General features: G+C 40.3%; 2 protein-coding genes across 2 annotated transcripts; one reads left to right on the forward strand and one right to left on the reverse strand.

Moving 5' to 3' along the window:
- Positions 1-1,750: 1,750 nt before the first annotated feature.
- LOC122760064 (tubulin-specific chaperone D-like) lies at positions 1,751-17,255 on the reverse strand. Its single transcript, XM_044015145.1, has 25 exons — positions 17,127-17,255; positions 16,387-16,432; positions 15,173-15,305; positions 14,544-14,686; positions 14,397-14,457; positions 14,200-14,274; positions 13,955-14,049; positions 9,419-9,575; positions 6,882-6,939; positions 6,755-6,784; positions 6,403-6,488; positions 5,649-5,729; positions 5,487-5,560; positions 5,069-5,186; positions 4,755-4,815; positions 4,631-4,653; positions 4,519-4,550; positions 4,350-4,412; positions 4,196-4,272; positions 4,010-4,091; positions 3,799-3,917; positions 3,431-3,519; positions 2,926-3,066; positions 2,121-2,204; positions 1,751-1,933 (listed from the first exon to the last, which is right to left on the reverse strand). Exons 1-25 carry the CDS (start codon positions 17,253-17,255, stop codon positions 1,771-1,773), a joined length of 2,220 nt encoding a protein of 739 aa, XP_043871080.1. The 3' UTR covers positions 1,751-1,770.
- Positions 10,240-13,873, forward strand: LOC122760063 (zinc finger protein 750-like). Its single transcript, XM_044015144.1, has 3 exons — positions 10,240-10,351; positions 11,658-12,914; positions 13,020-13,873. Exons 2-3 carry the CDS (start codon positions 11,665-11,667, stop codon positions 13,552-13,554), a joined length of 1,785 nt encoding a protein of 594 aa, XP_043871079.1. The 5' UTR covers positions 10,240-10,351; positions 11,658-11,664; the 3' UTR covers positions 13,555-13,873.
- Positions 17,256-19,345: the final 2,090 nt, after the last annotated feature.

Consider the following 19,345-nt stretch of genomic DNA (forward strand, 5'->3'; position numbering starts at 1 on the left):
ACAAGTTTTACGGGTTGTAAGAGTTTTGCCTTTTGTTGTGAAAAATATGAATGAACACCAACTTTGGCGCCCCCTATCTCGTTCACCGAGCGACATTTTAAAAAGCTTTCAGTAACTTATGCTCGGCAACTTGTTCACAGTGACCTCACTAATTTTCAAGGTGATCGCACAAAAACTCTAGGACAAGTTCATTCAAATATCAGGTGTCATAGTGGCTGCTGTCACAAGGGGGCGCTGTTTTTGTAAGTGAATATTTTCATATAGGTGTCTTCGGGGCAGGACTATCATCAATCCTAGCAAGTTTGGTTCAGATTAGACTCAGTTTCGCAAAGTTGTAGCAGTTTGTTTTTTTGTCACAAATATCTGACTTTGCAGTGTTGCTATGGCAACACCGTTGAACCATTTGTTATCATAATAAGCACGCATCATCTTTCATGTGTTTTAAATGTTGTCACAAATTTTGAGTTTGATACGATTAAATATGTAAAAGTTATTACCGAAATTGTGTATTTGTTGTATTTTCTGTTACCACAAGGAGGCGCTGTGCTAAAAATGTACAGTTTTTCCACAGACTTCTTCAGCAATGGTCCATCATCAACCCTAGGTAATTTGGTTGGGAAGTGACCTTCTATCGCAAAGTTATAAGAGTTTTGTTGCCTGTGGCGAAAAATAAAAATTTTCACCAACTTTGCCGGCCCCTTTCTCGTACACCATGATACTTATTAAAAAGTTTTTAGCAACTTTAGATCCTCAACTTGTCCAAAGTGACCTCACCAAGTTTGAACGTGATCCCATGTAAGCTCTAGGACAAGTTCGTTCAAATACCGATGGTGCGATATGGCCAAAATCGGCAAAAAATGAATTTTCAATCCAAGATGGCGGCTTTCCTGTTCGTTTTAGAGCATAGGCTACGCTGACTTTTTTGACCGTCCCGACCTAAGGAACGCGTGTACCAAGTTTCGTGCATCTACATTAAACGTGCTCCTCAGGCCCACAAGTTTTAGGGGGTGGAGCAGTTATTTGCCCCGCCCACTTTCATTTTTTAACGCACATTCCCCGAAACAGTAATAAACGTAAATTTACACCAGGTCTGATGCGCTTGCAAAAATTGGTGAGTTTTGGGGCATGGGAAAGGCCTCAAAAACGCGATTCATTTGGAGGAATAATAATAAGAATAATCTTAGCGATTATAATAGGGTTCTTGCGCAACCAAGTTGCTCGAACCCTAATAATCCTTCCAGTTTCAAGAGGGTTCTTGCAACCTTGTTGCTCGAACCCTAATAATCCTTCCAGTTTCAAGAGGGTTCTTGCAACCTTGTTGCTCGAACCCTAATAATGTATGTGTACATATTAATAGTAATTAACTTTATTTATATAGCACTTTTCTTAACATTGTTAACAAGATAATTAAAACCAAGTGCAAATAAAGTGCTCAACAATAAGTAAAACAATGGTAGTTAAAACCACACAAGCAGTTGACTAACACATAGCGAGACATGCAGAATGAAAGAAAACAAATAAAAACAAATATGTATCAGAAAAACATAAAGCACAGTGATTTAAAATGATTAAGGGCATTTAAAAGAAGTGATTTAAAAGAAGCTTAACAAGAGCTCAACAAATGCAACACAAAGTTGGAGCAATGTATATGTTTAAGATTATAACAGCTTTTGATTTAATTCAGAGTTTTGCTTGACTTTTATTAACCAGAAAAGCTGACGGTTGAAATCACTGCAGCAGCTATTACAGTAAGTGAAAAGCAGGAATTACTCACACAGGAAAAATGGCCAAGACCTCCTCCCGGTGGGGGATATGTGGTACTGCAGGCTCTGTGCTATGGAGGAGGCGCAAGAAGATGTTGCCGGCGTGGGCTCTGGATCGGTCGATCTTCTCAGCTGCCTGCTTGGCCAGGCCACACATCATGCATCTCATCCTGCATCACACGTAATGTGAAAATGAAATGAAGTGAAAATGAAATAAAGAAAAACTTAACCAAACTTCACATTTTTGAAAACTAATAATGATTCAGGCTGGACTGATTTAGTGCTGATGTACTGACATTGATTTTGTCTGACACCAAAGACCAAAAAAGACACTTCTACAAAAAAAATTCTACTCACTGATCTGAAGAAAGGATCTCTGGAGCAGTGCTGGCCACCAGCAGTGTCACATCCATCAGACTGGTCATTGCTGCCTCCCTCACCCTGGTGATAAAAGTCAGTGGAGACTTAATGATTACAATGATGGAAGTGACTCTACTTTACACACACTGAGTAAGTCCTAAAATATGATCTTCTAATATGGTTTCTTATGTACAGGGAAACAAGTCACCAGATGAATATTGTTTTTAATGTCACTGGAATTTGCAGGTTTGTGGCTGCAGGGCATAATTTGTTTATGTGACCTGTAAATCACAAGCATTCATTCAAACGTCACGCCCTGAAACAGGTGCACACAGGCAACAAGAGGAACCTCCGACTGTTGGCTTATTGGCAAATGTGAGGGAAAAGGAAATTAAAGATCATCTATGTTGTGAATGATGAAAGATAAGAAAGAATGCGTTCCTGTACAGGTGTGGCAGGAATGATAAGGATGTGCAAACAATGAGGAAAAAAGAAATAAAGAAAAAGAATGAAGGAAAGGAAAAAAGATTGCTTTGCTTGACAGCCTGAAAGAAAGTGCCCTTCCCATGCTATGAGGACAAGTGACAAGCCTGGTGGCATTCCAGGCGAGTCACTAAGCATGGCCCAAGGCTACTACTGAGGGAAGCATTTGTGTCGTCTTCATGTCCTTAAGTGGAGGGACAGAAAATCTCCAGAGGCCTCAGGCAGTGATCTTAATGCCTTAATGGCAAATGTACGGTCTTAAGTTTTAATCATCAGTGTGTATGTATATCTTTTGCACATAATGTGCATGTTCACTCACCAGGCTCCTATGTCCCCTCTGCTGTCGGTTGTGTAGTCGTTGATGTTTTTGAGCAGCGTGTCATACACCCCAGCTACATTTTCACCACAAAGAGCAGAGTCTGGGGAACCCTGGACGCAAACACCAACCGTCACACACACTCTGAGGGAGAGTGAAAAAGGAAAAAAAAATACACAAGGATGCACATGAACACTGTAAACCAGATAACATTAAATTTCAGAAGAACTGCATAAAAATAGTAGTAGTAGATGATGATGATAAAGTGACCAACACATCATTCAGGTCCTGCAGGTATTGTCACTTGAGTGTTTATTTTACAGACTACACAACTATGTTGTTAAACTAGCAGACAGGCAGGACAAAGGACTGAGGAGAGACAGAGGGGCCTTTCTAACCTAAGCCCAAACCATTCTCAAATAACAGAAATACAAATAAGAGAAATAATAGACAAAGAAGGTGTTAAAATGAGGAGTCTATAAAAATGTAAGAATGTGAGAATACTGACTGAGAAATTGCCTTGACAGCATCTCTCCTCGCCTCTGTAAAACTCGCCTCCTGGGTTACTGTGCACATCTGCTGAAGACCTTCCAGGATCTGTGAAGAAAACACTGTCAGAGTCTGGTTTGAGGACATTAATCTCCTGGCGACTCACTCTTAACTTAACTTAAAAGTACTACTGGACTAACCCGACCCCTAAACCAAACCTCATCCGAACCATACAACACGTCTTCACCTTGAAATGTCCCCATAATGTGACTTTGTAAACAGATTTAGGTCCACACAGCATCAGTTATACGTGGAACACGCACACACAAAATGCCCTAATATTGAGGCAGTGAAATGTCAAATGTCAAACATAACTTCAAAACACACCTGTTCCAGTTTACCACTGATGATAAATCTCGGCAGACAGCCGAGGGCAAGGGCGGATCCACAACGCATGAGTATCTGTGGACTCTTGAGTCCGTCAACGTATCGAGATACCAGGGCATCTACACATGCACGGAGATACACACAGCACACACAGGTTATTCTCAAACTAAGACAAAGAGCATCACGCATGGGTTCACACCATTCAATCTACCTTGGATTTGTGGGTCAGCCTGTCCTGACTGTGTCTGGTAGTATTCCTCACACAAGGCAGACAAGGCTGCTATCACAGCATCCTGCAGAGACGGTAAACAAACAGTTTCTTTTGTGAATTCGATCCTTTAACTGTCTAGTGTAAGGTGGAAAAATTCAAATTCTGTGACGAAAATCAGAAGCTGACCATCATGCTGTCCTTCACTCCAGAAGAAACAAGATGAAGGGTTCGTATGGTGTCATCAATGAATTGCTGCCACTCGGCTGAAACACAGTGTCACAACATTAGACATCTGTGGGTGTCCTACTGACTGATTACTGTCTAAAAATAATGAACTTACCGATAAGTGGATCATTCTTAAAAGGCATTTTGGACAAGGACAGCTTTTCTATTAGGCTGCACACTGCAGAAATAAAACAAACAAAACACAGTCATACAAGTTGTCCTCCATTGTGTTTCAACTAATTAGAAAAACTATTAAATTAATGTTGGTTTGCTTATACTCTTACCTGCTGGTCTCATTAGCTCTCCACCAAAACCCCTGCAGGAAAAAAGCATAACTTTAACATGAATCCAAAATGACACTACTAACAAAATAATCCACTAACATAATAAACGTACCTGTATTGTTTTCTGTTGTGTAGCTAACAGAAATTTAAAAAACAGAAGAAGCAACAGAAGTCATTTGACAATTCATTCAATCTGGCACAATTCTTTCTTTTTTTTGCACTTGAGGCACTCTTACGTTTTGGTGAATGTTTTTTAATGCATCTACGCATTCTGAGGAAATCATGTCCACCACAGTCCTACGTGACAAATACAGAGAGAAGGTGCATCCGTTAGTTTAAGTTTAGTTCCAGGTTTTCACTCTTTATTATACCCCCTGCACAAATAAAACAATGTTTGACCACTATCTCAATTCAACAGTCAGTAACATGTTCTGCTGCTGCAACCAGCATGTGAGTTTTAAATATTCCTGGGTATTTATCATTTGGACACTAAATGTCTATCAGTGTTTAAAATTAATACATGACATCCATGATTTACTAAAGAGTCTACCTGTTGGTCTGAAGGCCCAGTTTGTAAAGAGCATGCGTGACCTCTGCACATGCCAGAATAGCTCCATGGCGACCGTGAAGGTCAATGCCCACAGCCATGGTCAACAGCTTTGGCAGAACTGAAACAAAAAAGATGTTTTATGTTCATTTTTGATCAAATTACAATTTGCAAAGTGAGCTCATGGAGGAAAAATGTAAATCAAACCAGCGTACAATTTTATAAGTCTAAATCTAATCTAAATATTATTCAGATTTTTCTTCTGTTAGCATTTTTCACTCCTGCACACTTGCACAGTGTATATTCATGACAAATAATTATGGGCTTCAGTTGGTTCCAAAACGAGGTATGTTGCATGAGCATTTTACTTTTGTCGAGAGCTCTGCTTCAGCTGGGGAACAGGCGAGGTGACATTGTTTACCTGTTGTTGCCATATAATCAGGCGCTTGAGGCGTCAAGTGGTGAAGAGCTTTACTTGCGAGCTCCCGGATCACGCTGCAGAAATGCATAAAAAGATCAAAACAAAACGTCAATATTGATTCGTCCTATGGGCTGGAATCATGAGGGCTAAGCAAGTATTTACCTGTCCCAGTGGTTGATCTTCATGGCTATTAAATGGTCTATCATAGCATTGGTGTACTCTGGGAAACTGGCTATGTAAACACTGTGAGAACAACAACAGAAACAGAGTGAATCCAGCTTCAGACACATCTCCATCAGTGGGAAATTAAATAATTCCATCCAGCTCTCACATTCTATACATACAGAGTGAATGTTCTTTGTTCAGTGCAAACCTACATTCAAACATACCCTGAGGGAAGCATCTTTATCCATTTCACTACTTGGATATTTGTTCTTCTGCATTTCTGCCAGAGGTGAAAATGCTTGAAAGGTTTGAAGCTTAACTTTGCGGGACTTAATAGACATCATAGTCAAATAATGTGCAACACTAAGTGTGCTGCTGTTCATAAAAACACACCAAGCAACAAAACTGCGCATAGAGTGTAGGAAAACATTAGCAACTCCTATAATGTGTGACATATTAAGGTATTCATTTTTTACTGATTTTGTGCCACGTTACCCAAATAAAACTACAAAAAGGCGTTTTGCGTTTTGTGGTATTCCCTGAAATGGTTGCAAATTCTTCAATGTATATTTAAATGTAGTTTATGACAAGAAGTTCTCTTGAATGAATAAAAAATGAATAAAATCTAACTGAGTCAGGGAGGAATGTGTAGAAACCGTTCTAAGCAACTGCTCAAGTGCACATTTTTAATTTTAACAATGTGACACTTAAGGTCAACATGGCCCTTGTGAGACCACTCAGACTTTCTTACCTGATGTTCAGGTAGCAGCTGTTGAGATTTCCAACAGCATAGTAATCTGCTGCAGTTAAAATGTCAATACCATGAGGAAAAGTTCCCTGTTGAGACACAAACAAGCAGAAATAAGCTCTTATGTTTTCAGTGCATTGCATAAGAACGGTCTAAAATGTTCAAAACTCAGCAAAACGATGGGCAGTCACTGATTTGACCCCAAATTCAACTCATGACCTCACTTTTTCCACAGTCTTTGCTTCACAAGATTTCACTATCAAGGCAAGTTTGAGCAAGACCTGTGTTTTGACAGCAAATTAAATTGGAATCACAGTATTTCTCTAAGTCATATTGTAGTAGGACAGTCACAAACCTGTCTGCCAACATTCTCCTGGAAGGCAGCCTGGGACAAAATGAGAAATAAAAGTTAAAAAATTTTGTCGTGAAACTGTACATATTTAATAAGATAAAGATAGGAGGAGGTCGACCGGGGAACTTACAGAAGCAGCTCTGCGGCAGTTAACGTTCCTATCAAACACGGCCGTGATCAACAAAGCGCTGCAGAGGGAAACACAAAGTGTTGGTTGAAGGATATAAATGATTTCATGGAAAAAAAACATGTCTACACCAAAGGTGGTGTATTAATTTGTTAAGAATCTCTGACTCAGATGTTTTAGTGATGTCTGGATTGCATCACCGACACAAAACAGATTTTTCTGAAGCGTTGCACAAGTTCCCAGCAGAAATACGTAAATTTAACCACAACATGATTAATAGCAGGGCTGTAATGATTATTATCACTTTGAAATGGTGATGTTCTCAAATGTCTTATTTTGTCCAAAAACCAAAATGAATCAGTTGTAATGATTTCTTTGTTATATTGAACAAGAAAACCAGACAATACTGTATTAATGTATGTATATTTACTGTATAATGTATAAATCGTTGCAGCCCTAATTAACTGTGACCCTACTGCAATATGTTCTGTGTTTTTACCTCGAAATCCTTGCTTCTTTACACTCTCTCTTCAAGTTGGATTCGAATGTAAGTTAGTGACGGCAAAATGTCCGACCTAAACAACTAAATATCCATCTGCCACTTACTGCTGCTCACTTTGTTTGCTCACCTTCCATGTTCTGCGTTTCCTAACAGAAAGATTCAAGCCTGCAGCTTTTATAACTGGCCCATTTTGCCTTCAGTTACTGCCCTTAGCCTGAGGGCTTGAAAAAAAAAATGCAATTAATATTAATATTACACTCTGAATCCAAGTAACTGTAACTGTGGAAGTAGAGACACTACTGTTTGTATGTATGTGCCCCGGAGTCACTTAGTCCCACATTAAAAAAAAAAAAAAAGTGAGGGGTTTTTTTGTGTCATCAAACTGTGATGAACAGAGCAGGAACCAGCTTGTCTGACTGTTTCTGCCAAACGGCGACCGAAACCTACAGCAACAGGCGAAACCTGGCAATCCTGCAGGCTAGGGAAAGGGAGGGTGTTGTCGCGACTGCCGATGATAATGGCAGCAGGGGTTCGAACTGACTCTGCAGAGCTGGTCTGCACAGTCAAAGGCCACAGGTCCATACATGCACGCTGAGAGAGCGAGGAGCAGGCAAACCGTTACTGTTGACAAAGACGGCGCATACATGACTGGATGACGTTGCAAGTTAGCTTCTCTAGCATCGAGATCAATCACATTTTTTCTTCAGTCAACCCCAGAGTCATCTACTTGAGATTTGCATGAGATTATCTATAAACGTTTTTCACATATACACCCATTTACTTTAATCTCATAACACCTCAGCCTTGTGTCTGAATAAGCATCCTGGTAATTTCTGTAAATGACTCATGTGTGAGGAAAGAATATTGACATAAAAAAAGCAGAGTCACATAGTGTATGTATGCAAAGGAATATACTTTTTACGTCTCATTTCATGTGTAGAATTAAGAAGGTTATTAATTCACTGTCTTTTTGTTAGAACAGGTTTTTATTAATCTGTCCCTACAAATGCAGATACCACTATGGTTATACAATTTAATTCAATCATTATAAATATTATAATTATTTGACACAAAGTATATAATTTTACATTTGGCCAGTATGTAAAAACAAAACCAAGCAAATCCCAAAATGTCTTAAGGCTCCTAACTGATGTTTCAAAACTGAACTGGTTTCACTAATGACTTTCCCAATAGCAGTGATCGTGGAAGACTTTCGGGATGTAGGGCTTTATGAAACTGAGGAGTGTATCATTATTGTGTCACACGGGGAAGCAACAAGGATTTATTTATACAAAAGTGCCACTGGCACTGAGCCACAATAAGATCAACAGCACATAGAAACTGGCAGCAGTGCAATGTTCATAGAGAGATCGAACATTATAGTCATTATAGTCCAAAAACACCTGTAGCATATAGCAGTAGTATGTTTGTTCAATTAAACATAAGTGTATTGCAAACGTTTGATGGTTACATACAGACTTCCAAGATGTAGTAGAGAAAAACTGGTTTCAGGCAGTAAGTAATGGCTCAGAGAAAATCCTTTTTAACTGTTTTTTGAGAAAGATTCCTGTTTCAGTTGTGAGCTGCAACTCTATTCATATTTGACCTTGTCAGGAGGGGATGGGACTCAGATATTGATTATTACTAACCAGTAATAGTGAATTTACCTTTTGCTGTAACGCACTGTACACACCAACACACAAACAAGGTGTAAAGATGAGCAGTGGACAACACACATTTGCAGCCCTGGCGCAATGCCGGTTAGGTTCCTTGCTATGGGCCACCTTAGCCCTTTACCTGTCTGTCCTGAGATTTAACCCTCCAGTTACAACCCCATTTCCCTACCACTTGTCCACAGGCTGAACCCTCACAAGATTGCCTTTCAAATCACTTAAACCAGTGGGTTCTCAAAGTGGAGTCCAGTGTTTCCTTTGAAACCACTGACATAAGGAGATTATTTGACAGAAACAAATGTGTTGTTGGTTTGGATTTCTTGAGACCTAGGCATATGACAGTTTTAGGGGGGAAGAGGACTTACCTGGCAATCTGAGTGACGAAAGGCTGGAGCTCTGTGGGCTCATAAGCTCTGGCAAATGACCAGCACACATAGCAGGCAGCATCTCGCACAGTAGAACCAACACTGCATGCTCCCCTCTTTTCATCATAGATCAGTGACTTGATGATGAGTGGCACAACTGCAAGTGATGAAAAAAAGAAAAAGATGCATGTCATAAAGTCATCAACTATAATGCAATTCTAATTCCTTTTGAATGCAATGCTTACTTCACATTAATGGTGGATCTATAGATTATTTTTGTAGTAAACAATTCAAATTTCCAAAAACTGAGAAGCAAAGCTGTACTTGGATTTTACTAAGAGGCAAATCGATATAGATTTATAAAGATTGAACTGAAAGCAATAGCAGAAAGGTTGTGCACAAAAAAAAGAAACTACTACAACTACTTACGTCTATATTAGGAAAACAAAGAAAAACATGTTGAACAGTTTCACCGGCTGCGCATGTAAAAATGCTACTGAACTTGACATGAAACTTGACGCATTTCCGTAAATGAGCATGTTACTTTCAGGATCTGCAGAGTGATATCCATGTGGTCATTTCCACAAAAAGGAGAGACGGACTAGGATAGAGGAGGAAGTTGAATTAGCGCCCACCTGACCTCATCATGTAAATCATCCCTTAAGGCTTGACTAATATCAAGTACATCAATGTTGCCCGAGGGCCCTGCTGTTTGGGCTGAAGCCCCACCCACTGAGACAACACCTCAGAAAAAGGAACTCACCACACAACTACCATCACCAAATGCAGCACACACATGCACCTTCACTCACATTCACAAACACGCAGTGAAGTGAATGTCCTGACGAGATCATAACACTGGCTGTGGAAGACGGACTGGCTCTCTGCAGAACACATACTCCGGAGAGAACACTATTACTACAACAAGTGAAGGTAATCTTATTTTTAATTAACGTTTACTCAGTAATTCTGTCTCTTTGGAAAAAAGCCATTGTTTGGTTAAGGGGTTTATATTTAAGTATGTTGCACTTGTTGCCAATAGGTTATAATTAGCATCTGCTCGCACTGCTTTCACTGCGGACCTTCTGAAAACTGTTCAAAATAGTTAAACAACAGACCACATTTAAACAGATATTTAAACTGAGCTCAAAGAACCCAATCATATATTTTTTATGAAGAATCCTACCTTACATATTTTATGAAGACAAAAGAAAAAAACAGGAAAGTATATCAATATAATATCATGTTAAAAAGAGATTTAGCTTCATACGAAGGGTGTGGTTTTGTGTGCTCCTACAGTTGGACAGAAACTTGAGTGACAACTTCTTGCGACAGCGCATGACAAGCAGGTTCCTCCGAGCGACACCCAGTAACTCTTGACTCACAGCTTTAGGTGATGTTTCATTTCAAAGGCGGACCTGAGGTGTTTCAGATGCCAATCACTACACCTGTTTTAGCTGGTTGGTACATAACCAAGAATCAAATTATTAAAGAGTTACTTCTAATGATCTTATTTCTGCAGAGCTGGTGAGCTCATGAAATGATGAATGAGAGCATCCCGCAGGTGTAGTCATGGGAAGCAGGTGGCTGGTAGTTCCCACGCCGACAGCAGATATTAGTAAGGTTGAGAGATAATTCATGTCTCTGCATGCCCTCCAGGGCCGTGTTAGTAAGTGTCTCGTCTGCTTAACAACTGCCTACCAAGTGCCTTAGCAACTCCCTAACTGTACAGGACACATGAGTGCAGGAAAATCATAATGATAGCAAGATGAGCACACAGGCCAGCGAGAAGCGTTTGCAGGTTGCTGTCAATCAACCACAGGCACAGTAAGGTGCATGTGCACATGTATGCAAAACTGCAGGTGCCTTTTTGCATTCAAGAGACAGATTTCCATTTTTAACCATGCTCTGCTTGGTGTCCAAACCAGCACAAAGTAACAGTTGCAGGAATACATTAGCCTGAGGGCACAGTGTTTAGTGCAGGTAGAGATTTTCTGACCAGGCAACTTAAGGAAAAACTGAGACAATCTTAAGAACCGCTCTCCAACTGAACCAGTCAAACAACTTTATGAGCCTCATTACTCAGTGACAATCTGGAACAAAAGCAGCAATGATTCACCAGTTGCTCCTATATGCTTAAGTGTCATGTTCCCCAACAGCTTCAGTATTTATGAAAAAAGAGAAATTGAATCTAAAAACTGCTGCTCTTTTTTTTTTTCTTTCAAAAAACGTGCATTAGAATCAAGATGGAGACTGTTCAGGAACGCAAGCCAAAAAGGCCACACTACATTCCACGACCACCGGGCAAGCCCTTCAAGTACCAGTGTTTCCAGTGTCCTTTCACCTGCAATGAAAAGTCCCATCTTTTCAACCACATGAAATACAACTTGTGTAAAAACTCAATCTCGCTGATGTCACAGAAAACTGGGCAAACAGCTCGACAGGCCAAAGCTGTGGCAAAGGGGGTCCCCATCATATCCAAGGATTGTGCAAGTCCAGCGCAGGCAGGTTTAAACGACAGCCTTGAGAAACAGGGAGCTGACGAGAACAAAGCGGAGAGCAGAGAAAATACAGAAGAAATAGATGTGGGGTGTGACAGTCCGGTGAATAAGGACAGTCGGAATGTGACAACACCAAATCCATCTACAGAGAGTGAAAAAAGAGACAGTGATGAAGCCAAGTCTTTGCCACGCCCATCTGCCTTCTCCCCTGTTACACCCAACCGTGATGGAACAGACGCCTTCAAGTCATCTGTGCAGCAATCAGAGGATTCACAGTCCCCAACTCCAACTTTTAACCATCCAAGTTTACAATGGGGCACAATTTCATCATCCATCCCCTTAAAACCATTACCCCCTCCCATGGTTCCTGAATACCCAACTTATCTCATGCCAGACCGGTCCCCGTATCCACCCTACTACTTTGCAGGAAATCCCCACACAAACGAGCCAAATGCTTCTTCTTTCCAGCCAGAGTTTCTGGACCCCCAAAGGCCTTTGGTGCCACAACCAATTGCCCCACCTCACACTTCCCTCTTTCCAGCATACACATACAGATACTGCCACCCTCTTCACCCGCCCACCCCTCTACACTATGCCCTGTATAGACCACATGAGCTCTCCATGCCAATTACAGGACCCAGATATATTCCTCTGGAGTTGTATGACCCAAATTTTAGGTCCAAGGATTATGATGTATACCTGCATTCAGGGCCGAGACACAACAGCTTCAACACATCTGCACAAGAGCAGAGCAAGCATGGACAGAGTGGAGACAAAGCAACCAGACAAAGCCCTAAAGAGGGATGTTCAGCTTTGGGCTCCCCCGACAGGCCGAGCCATGCACACACCATCCAGAGAGATACAGAGGCACTGAACTATACCAGCATTGGTGTGACACAAACAACTCCCCAATTAGGACACACAGCTTCTGACTTAAGACAAGAGGAGTCTTCAGAGAGTTTGCCACATTTAAGTAATCAGCATGTGGACAGAAGGTAAGCTAATATTTGTATGCATCCAGAAGCAAATATTTCTTTCTAAGCTCAACTGTGTCGCTATATTTGCCTATAAAATGTTTGTTTTTGGCCCGTCCTTTTTAGGTCCTCAGAGAGCAGAAGTTATTCATCCATGTCCGTCTCAGAGCCATGTCCTGAAACCATGTCAGAACAAGATGATAAGGACAGCAGAGTAGATCTGGCTCCCCTAAATCTCTCAACAAGAAAACAGGATAAAGAAAATAGCCCATCTGAACACAGACTGAGGTATTCCGACACATTAAAGGGGGAGATGTTGCCTCTGAACCTCAGTCTTCGACCGTCTTACAGCAGCCCTGACGATCAGCTGAGGCCAGACAATGAGCTGGAGGAAGAGCCATGTGACCAGAGGCAGACTGCAGCACTGGCACTGTGTCAGCTAGCAATTGCAGGCTCTGCTGTCTCGTCGTGTGACTTCAGCACTGCAGTCGTGCCCTCATATGACTGCACAGATGCTCGAAGCCCGAGCTCTCCTGATGACACTAAGCATAAGGTAACTGGCATGAAAAGAGCAAACAGGGGTGAGTCTGAAAACCACTGCCATAAACCAAATAAGCAAGCAAGAGCTCCACGACGGGTTCTGAGGAGGAGGCCTCGCTGATGCTGACAAAGTATCTCTCAACTGGACAAATGTAAGCCCCAGCGTATTGAATATCAATATTAAAAAGTATGAATAAAGCACTGAATGATTAGATCTAGTTCTTGTCAGAAGAGAAGCAACATATCTACAGAACTGCCACAAGAACAACTACTGAAAAACTGAAAATGTTGTCACAGGTATATGTACATTATGTTTTGTTACACTTGATTTAAAGAGGTGAAAAGCATTTTTTTAAGGGTTCTTATTATTTAAACGTGGACACTTTTGTAATATAAATGTTTACACTGTGAGATGTGGTAATGCACTGTAAATGTAAAACATGAACATTTAATAATAAAGAAATAACAACAACAACCTTGCATACAACAGGCCATGTATCTTGTAACATGTGAACACATACCATCTGTCAATCTGGAAGGCAACAGCAGGCCTCGCCTACCAAGTTCTGCCAAGGCCAGGCAGCCTCCATGCCAAGCATTGTCAGTTTCCTGGAAGCTGGAAGACAAATTACATGTGTTTCTTGAATATTCAGCTGCTTGAAAAAGTGTCAGGCATTGTGGAAAAAAAAAGGAAAAAAAGAAAACTAATGATAAAAGCACTGCGTTGCTGATGCCGAGAGCTAATACACCCCAGGCATGAACCTACCTCAAGCAGTCCAGCAGTGATCCAACAACCTCATCTGCCAATTCCTTGGGAAGCCTCCCAGTCACCCTCCCAATGCTGAAGGGGTAAATAAAATAGATTCTTTGAGTCTTTGACATGAATAATTCCAAAGACAAGTAGCAACAAGGACAACTTGTTATCAGCTCCTGTAAATTTGCAGTGTGAGGACACATTGTTACCCTTTTGCTGCAGACCAGCGCACCACTGTTTCCTTGTCCTTTAGTCCCACCAGCAGATGCTCTGTAAAATAGCATGTACATTTGATTTAAAGAGGAGACATTATGCAATGCCAAACATTTTTAAAATGAGTGGAGGTGGGACCTCACCAATAACAGTCTCTACTTCTTCAGGTATGTCAAAGTCCTCCTCCTGTTCCCGTGTGTCTGCATGAGGAGTCACAGCATCAGCTGTTACAGCAGTTTGGGACATGGAAAGGTTTGCGGCCAGGGAGCGGCTGCCTCTCTGGTACCTGAAAAACATGGGACATAAATATTTAAAACACTGAATTATGTGCTCATAGTGCTTGCTCATGAAAACAAACTATATTGTATAGTATACTACATTAATCACCACGAAAAAGCAGCTAGGAACACAAATAAGAATGGGTAGACATAGGCACTGACTTTATACATTAAAGATGTTGAAATGTAACATGGCTAGGTTTTACAGAACCACACATTCAATCAGAATCAGAAGAGCTTTATTGCCAAGTACGATTTGCACATACAAGGAATTTGTTCTGGTGTCATTGGCGCATAACAAGCATACAAAATTTTCAAAAGTGAACAGTAAACGTATATATACACAGTATATAAATGTTTTTAAAGATGAAAAAGAGCACTACAGAAAGAGCAGTAAAGAGCAGTAAAGAGCAGTACGACTGGGCAGAAGTGAGTAACAGTGCAAAGTGTAAGAAGTAATAGTAATGATAGTATTTAATGGTTTTATGACTGACCGCCAAGCAGCCAAACGTGGCTTCAGAAAATTGAGGCCAAGTCGTTGCATTAGTTTGACACTGAACTTCCTCAAAATGGCCTCACTGCTCTCTAACAGATGTTTCTGCTCGAGACATTGCAGAACTGTAGGAGCTGGGAAACAAAGACACAATTAATGCATGTTGTAATACAGACATAATTTAGGCAGCTAATAGACTACATTATACACTTACTTAGAGTACTAATACACACAATTCTGAAGATCTGTCTTGCAGCTAAGGCTTTTCGATGTAGATTTAAATATTAACATAAATTAACAGGCCTCAGGAACAAAAACAAAAAACTGAACCATGCATTTCGTGTCATGTGATGCACTGACTTCAAACCAAGACAAACAGGACTCACTTATTTTTAATAGCATTTTCATACTTACCATACATACCACATCACATCATCACCTGAACCCAAACCAATAGCAAAGTGAATTACTACTCTAGACAAATAGGAAACATTCAAATATCTCTCCTCTGGCATAGGCAATTTCAGTACACAGAAATAATCCAGTTCCCACAGACAAAAGCAACTTAATTGTAGGTTGTGAATATCACAATGGCGCACTCAAATAGGGCTGCAACTAAAAATTATTTAGTTGATGATTTCATAAGCAATTAACTTGTCGATTAATCGGATATCGATAGAAAATGTTGATCAGTGTTTCAACAAATAATGATGTTCTCAAGTGTCTCATTTCATCCACACAACACAATTATTCAGTTTGAATTATTTCTTTGTTATATAAAGCAAGCAGCCAAAACATATTCATATTTTAGAGGCTGAACAATCTGAGAACTCAACTCCAATGAATGTAGTGATCAATACTTGATCAATAATTTTTTAACGGGACTGACTATGAAGGAACCTTGCTGCCATGACCTTACCTCATATTAAATTACATTATTGTCCACAGTTTAGTGAGCCCACAAAGCTGAAGTCCACATATGATGAATATGATATGGACATAACAAGGCACTTCTTAGAGATTTAATGAAATCAAAAACAAAAAAGTGTTCCCTTCATATATTAACACTGGTATTTTATTTAGGTTGCGCTGTCCTGATAGCTCACTTGTCTTTCGGAGAAGCCTGTGAGACCAACTGGTTGCGGTTAATGGCAAATGTCAATGGATCTACGTTCACTATATACAGTCAGTAAACGGACAAACACAGGAACCTACCATACTGCAGGAGGTCATCTCGTTTCCCATGTTTAAAAAGCTTTGCCTAGGAAACACATAAAATGACCAAGTCAATCTTGTACTGTAAACACATAAGATAACAGTAATATATCCAATATATGGAATGTTCTCCATAATTTACAGCAGTACTGTACATCCTGCCAATAGTAAGTCATTTCTGGCTGTTTGGGTTCATATATCCAGATATTGTTTCCTCAATGCCCACACAAATAAGTAATCATTAAGGCTGAACAGTGAGTTCTTTCTCAACATGTTACACAGGTTTATGTGCTGATGATAGTTCTGTAATGTACTTTCTTGCAGGGGGGGGGGCACACAACTCATCACCTCACCTCAACTGACAGGGAGTGAGATTAAAAGAAAACATTCATTAACAAAGAGTGGCGGTGACAACAGGTGTAATTGGAGAGTGCTTTTCATTGGAATGAAGTACCCACAACCCTGTTCTCATTTGCTGATGAACCGTTTACCTTAAAGCTATGGATTAAACTGAGACAAGTCACTTAAAGCAGGCGATCTCACACACGCAACAGGTGCATTGTACACCTGCCAGAATAATATTAAGTGTTGGCTGAAAAATAGAATTCATGTCAGCTCTTGTAAACAACCCACTGCAGGTTGAAATAGCATCATGCACAAAGAATACACTGGCTTAAAACAAACATGCAGGCAAGCGTGCATGCAAAACAAACTGTGTATGATCTTAAGTGTGTGTTTACCAGAGACTGCAGGGCACCATCCAGCACCCTAACATCCGTCAGTGACTGATCACTGGTCTGGGAAATAATGCAGAGGCTCCAGTCCAAAAAATCTCCAAGGCACTTCTGTTTCACATCAGGGCGTGTCATGAAGACACCAACATAGTCACATGCATAATATAAAGGTCGGTGAGGTTATTACACTGCATGGCTATACACATACGCTCTTTGATGAAGCCCGGTGAAGTGCTCATTTCATGCAGAAAACACTTGAAAATAATTATTTTTTTGGTATGTATTTCATCTTGTGAGGTGTCGGAAGGAAACAGGTACATAGTTCTTGATGCTTATGGAGCTTTGGATTCCTGTTGAGGCTACACAGAAAGCACAATACTCAATATTTTATATTGGTTTTGTCTTTCTTTTAGTTTTTCCAAAACTAGAAATTGACCTGTTGTGCCAAGAAATGGTTTCTGCCACTGTTACCAACCTATGCCTCTGTAATAACGATTGCTTTCTGTTTCCTCTCTGTTTCACAGTGTAAAACAGGCCTACAGGCTGGGCCCCTGTGTTTGTGTCACTGGAATGGTGCTATTGGAAGAAACATGGAGGCTGTCTGTTGATTCTATTGGCTCCAAAGGTTGGAATTAGGCAGTAATTAATCAAATTTACCAACAGTCTGCCAAGATATTGTCCTGCGTATCATTGATTGTGCGTGTCTTGCAGGAGACAAATCATGGGAGTGATGTTATGGTGTTTCCTCAGTGAGATCTTTACCTAATTAACACGCACAAGATACAAAAAAATAACACTCTCTTACATTCTTTCTTATTCATAAGGATTACATAAAAGGTTTGTTCATTTTAAATAAGGTTTGACATTTTATTATTGCTCATCTCACCATATATCATGCCTCGTTTCCACATTGATTTCTCCTCATGAGTCTGATTTTAATGATAATTAACACAGGATTTTTCTTATCACTGTTTTGAGCTCTGTCTGGAACAACGAGCAGTGTTGCAAAAATAAAGAGGGATATGAATCTGTATTATTTATTGTACGTGTTTTTCCACCAGGTTGTGGTTCACACTTTGGGATAACAACCCAATTTACACCGACATCCAGGCGTCAATGTGTGTACGTCTCTGGGGAAAGAAGAGAATTGTTCTTTCTAAAATGCAAGACTGCACATTATTTTCATTCACCGTTGCAGTCCCGGCTGTATTTCTCATATTGCTGCCGAAAAGCACAGATCCTTTGTGTGGTGGCAGAAAAAGATGACGTGACAAACAGTGACTATAATTTACTTCATGAGAAATTCCACAGTGGTTTTGCGCCAGTTTTTTTTTCTTTTTTTTAAACCCATGTACTGATTGATAAAAGTCCAAATATCCATCCACTGTGACACGCCAAGGCGTTTTAGATAATACCCTTGGAGTGATTCGGCTGCAGTGGTGGATTGTTTAATCCACAGCACGGCATTATTTAAATTAAATATAGTATCTGTATGTTGGCATCAGTGTGTAACTGCTTTCAAATCAAACAAATCAGAAAATCTGTCACTAACTCTTACACGCTGGACCCTTCAAGATCCTAAAATCTATTTGATGCAGCCCAGTTAAAGCTGAACATACATCAAATGCACAATTTATGTTGCTCAGTTCCATCGAAAAGCTCCTCATCAGAGGAAAATAAGTTGCCAAAGAAGGGCTCACAGTGCTAACAAGACTGACACCGGTGACCCTGATCATCTGTGCCATCCTGTGTGCAATTACTGGTGGTGAGGGAATCTACATTTTTTGCAGGGAGAGAGATTGATTAGAGTTTGTTTTGTCGCGCCGTGTCGGTCGCTTGCTTGATAACCAGCTCATGACTTTACAGCAGAATTAAGTGGGGACAAAAAAAAAAAGAAAAAAAGAAGTTGTCGTTCTGATCACTAATCCACTCGTCTTCACACTTCAAGTTTGGGTCTTTTCACTCCTAACCTAAACAATTAGTGGATTACAGGGCTCTTCTTGTCAACAGTGAAAGGAACCTTGCCGCATGCAAATGTTTTCGGGGATTTCTAACTCTCTAATCACTTTAGAAACAGGAGCGCGGTCAATACAGTAGCAGTGTGGCGGAGCTTTTGCATAAATCTGCATGTGTAAATGGAAATGCACCTGAATACTTTTTCTTTTTTTATATTCAATGCCTTTGTTCTGTGCTACAGATCAGAGCGAGAGAGAGAGAGAGAGAGA

Source organism: Solea senegalensis, unplaced genomic scaffold (assembly GCF_019176455.1).
Source record: "Solea senegalensis isolate Sse05_10M unplaced genomic scaffold, IFAPA_SoseM_1 scf7180000012925, whole genome shotgun sequence".
In the NCBI taxonomy this organism is placed as follows: Eukaryota; Metazoa; Chordata; class Actinopteri; order Pleuronectiformes; family Soleidae; genus Solea; species Solea senegalensis.